The following is a 1,805-nucleotide window of genomic DNA, read 5'->3' as shown; positions in this document are numbered from 1 at the left end:
GTTAAAAAACTAAAACTATCACTGAAAACAATGAAAACAAAACTTAGCTAAAACATTTTTAACCAATACAAATTAAACCGAAACAAGCAAACCCACTCACAAATGAACTGAATCTGAACTGAAAATGAAAAATGAAAAAACTAATAAAAAATACAAAACTATAATAACACAACTCTTCTGTCAAATAAAACATTCTCCCTATTGACAGTAACCTACTACTTTTATTAGCAGTACGGTCTGTGGTTCACACTCTGAAGCGGATGGTGGCGCTAATGCTTCTAAAAGCTGGTTGCCAATCTGCATTAAAAACAAAGGAAGAAGCAGTGTTGTCAATCATCGATGGTGTGAGCGAGTGAAGATGGCATTGAGAGCTGCGCTGAGGAACAAGTGCGGTTTATCGGGTATGCCTGCGTGTGTGGGGACATGGCGGAGAGAGTTTCATTGTATGCTTCGTTATTTTGCAACGGAATGTCTTCAACGTAACAACTTATCTCCCTGTCGGTTGTTAGCTGTGCTAGCTGGCTATGCTAGCAGAAAGTGGAACAAAGGTCACAGGACACTGCTGGGCTCTTAACTTCAGCTAACAGTTGTTAGAAACGCTAAAGGTGTTTGCATGTGTACCTGCAGTCAGCTGCCATTGTACAGCATGTCAGGTTAGAGCGAATATGCTATTACAAATGCAGGCGTAAGGTATTAGCCAGGTGAAGTGATAACTAGAAATATCACAGCTTCAAGTTAAAGGATATTGATATTTTGATGAGGAATGTGTCTGCTTTCATGAAGTATTCACAAATAAGAAAAATCTGTTTTAAATGTTATGTCTTTGTGTAGTTTTATTATGTGCACATTAAATGAAGAAGATCACATGTAATGTTATGTAGTGTAATTGGCAGCTATTGATAAATTGAGTAATGGTTTAAGTCAGTGGTTCTACCTGGGGGTCACAACGCCTTCTTGATTTTAAGGCGTTTAAGAAAAACTTAAAAAATATGAACAGTAGGCTGTATCTCAACATTTTGTTTAAGTTTGAGAAGAAAAGTAAAGGAAATCGCCTAATAGTACAAAGGCCAAGCACCAGAGACTAGATCAGTCACTAAATTTGTCAAAAACAGAAGCCTATTAAGTATTGAATATTGTTGTTATAATAATAATAATGATACTACAGACAGAGAATTGTGTAAAAAGTTTTCTAAGCAGGAACTTCTCTGCTTAAAATGAATCTAAATCACTTGTTTTACACAAACTGTTCACTGTTTGGATTCATTGTACAGTTTTTAATATAATATGAAATAAAATAAAATCTATGTGTCACTTAGTCAGGGGTCATGAGTTTGTTACATGATAGAAAAGGGCTCCCTTAAGGAAAAAGGCTGGGAACTAATGGTTTAAGTCAATAGTTCCCAGACACAGGGTCATGACCCACATATGGGTCGTGGGGGATTTTATTTAGGTCACAAATACATTTTCAGAATCTCTTCCTCCTGCTAAATGCAGTTATTTTTTCTCATTCTAAAGTATGATGAATAAAATGAGATTCTTAACTGCTAAACACAGCTCGTGTCTTTATTTGACCACTTGGGAATGAGAACAGACTGTGAAGTTTGTAGGAGAAACTACGGTGGCTGTGAAAATCACAAAAATACATCAAAATACCCTATCTGCCGTCAGTGTTTGGTTTGTCCGTTCTGGGCTACAGTAGAATCATGGCGGTTCAACATGGTGGACTCTGTAGAAGAGGACCTGCTCCCTCTGTAGATAAAACAGCTCATTCTAAGGTAACAAAAACACAATTCTTATTTTTAGGT

At 36.7% G+C, this 1,805-nt stretch overlaps 1 protein-coding gene across 1 annotated transcript in view; it reads left to right on the top strand.

The window, feature by feature from the left end:
- The first annotated feature begins 298 nt into the window (after positions 1-298).
- eci1 (enoyl-CoA delta isomerase 1) overlaps positions 299-1,805 on the top strand; it is a 4,300-nt gene continuing 2,793 nt past the window's right edge. Inside the window, exon 1 of the mRNA XM_035654232.1 lies at positions 299-401. Coding sequence (XP_035510125.1) covers positions 359-401 — 43 coding nt within the window. The 5' untranslated portion in view covers positions 299-358. The remainder of the gene's footprint in view (positions 402-1,805) is intronic.

The sequence above is a fragment of the Morone saxatilis genome, unplaced genomic scaffold (assembly GCF_004916995.1).
Source record: "Morone saxatilis isolate NCDOM2014 unplaced genomic scaffold, NCSU_SB_2.0 Contig14, whole genome shotgun sequence".
NCBI lineage: Eukaryota > Metazoa > Chordata > Actinopteri > Moronidae > Morone > Morone saxatilis.
The sequence above is the reverse complement of the archived record's forward strand: the minus strand, read 5'-3'. Positions and strand labels throughout refer to the sequence as shown.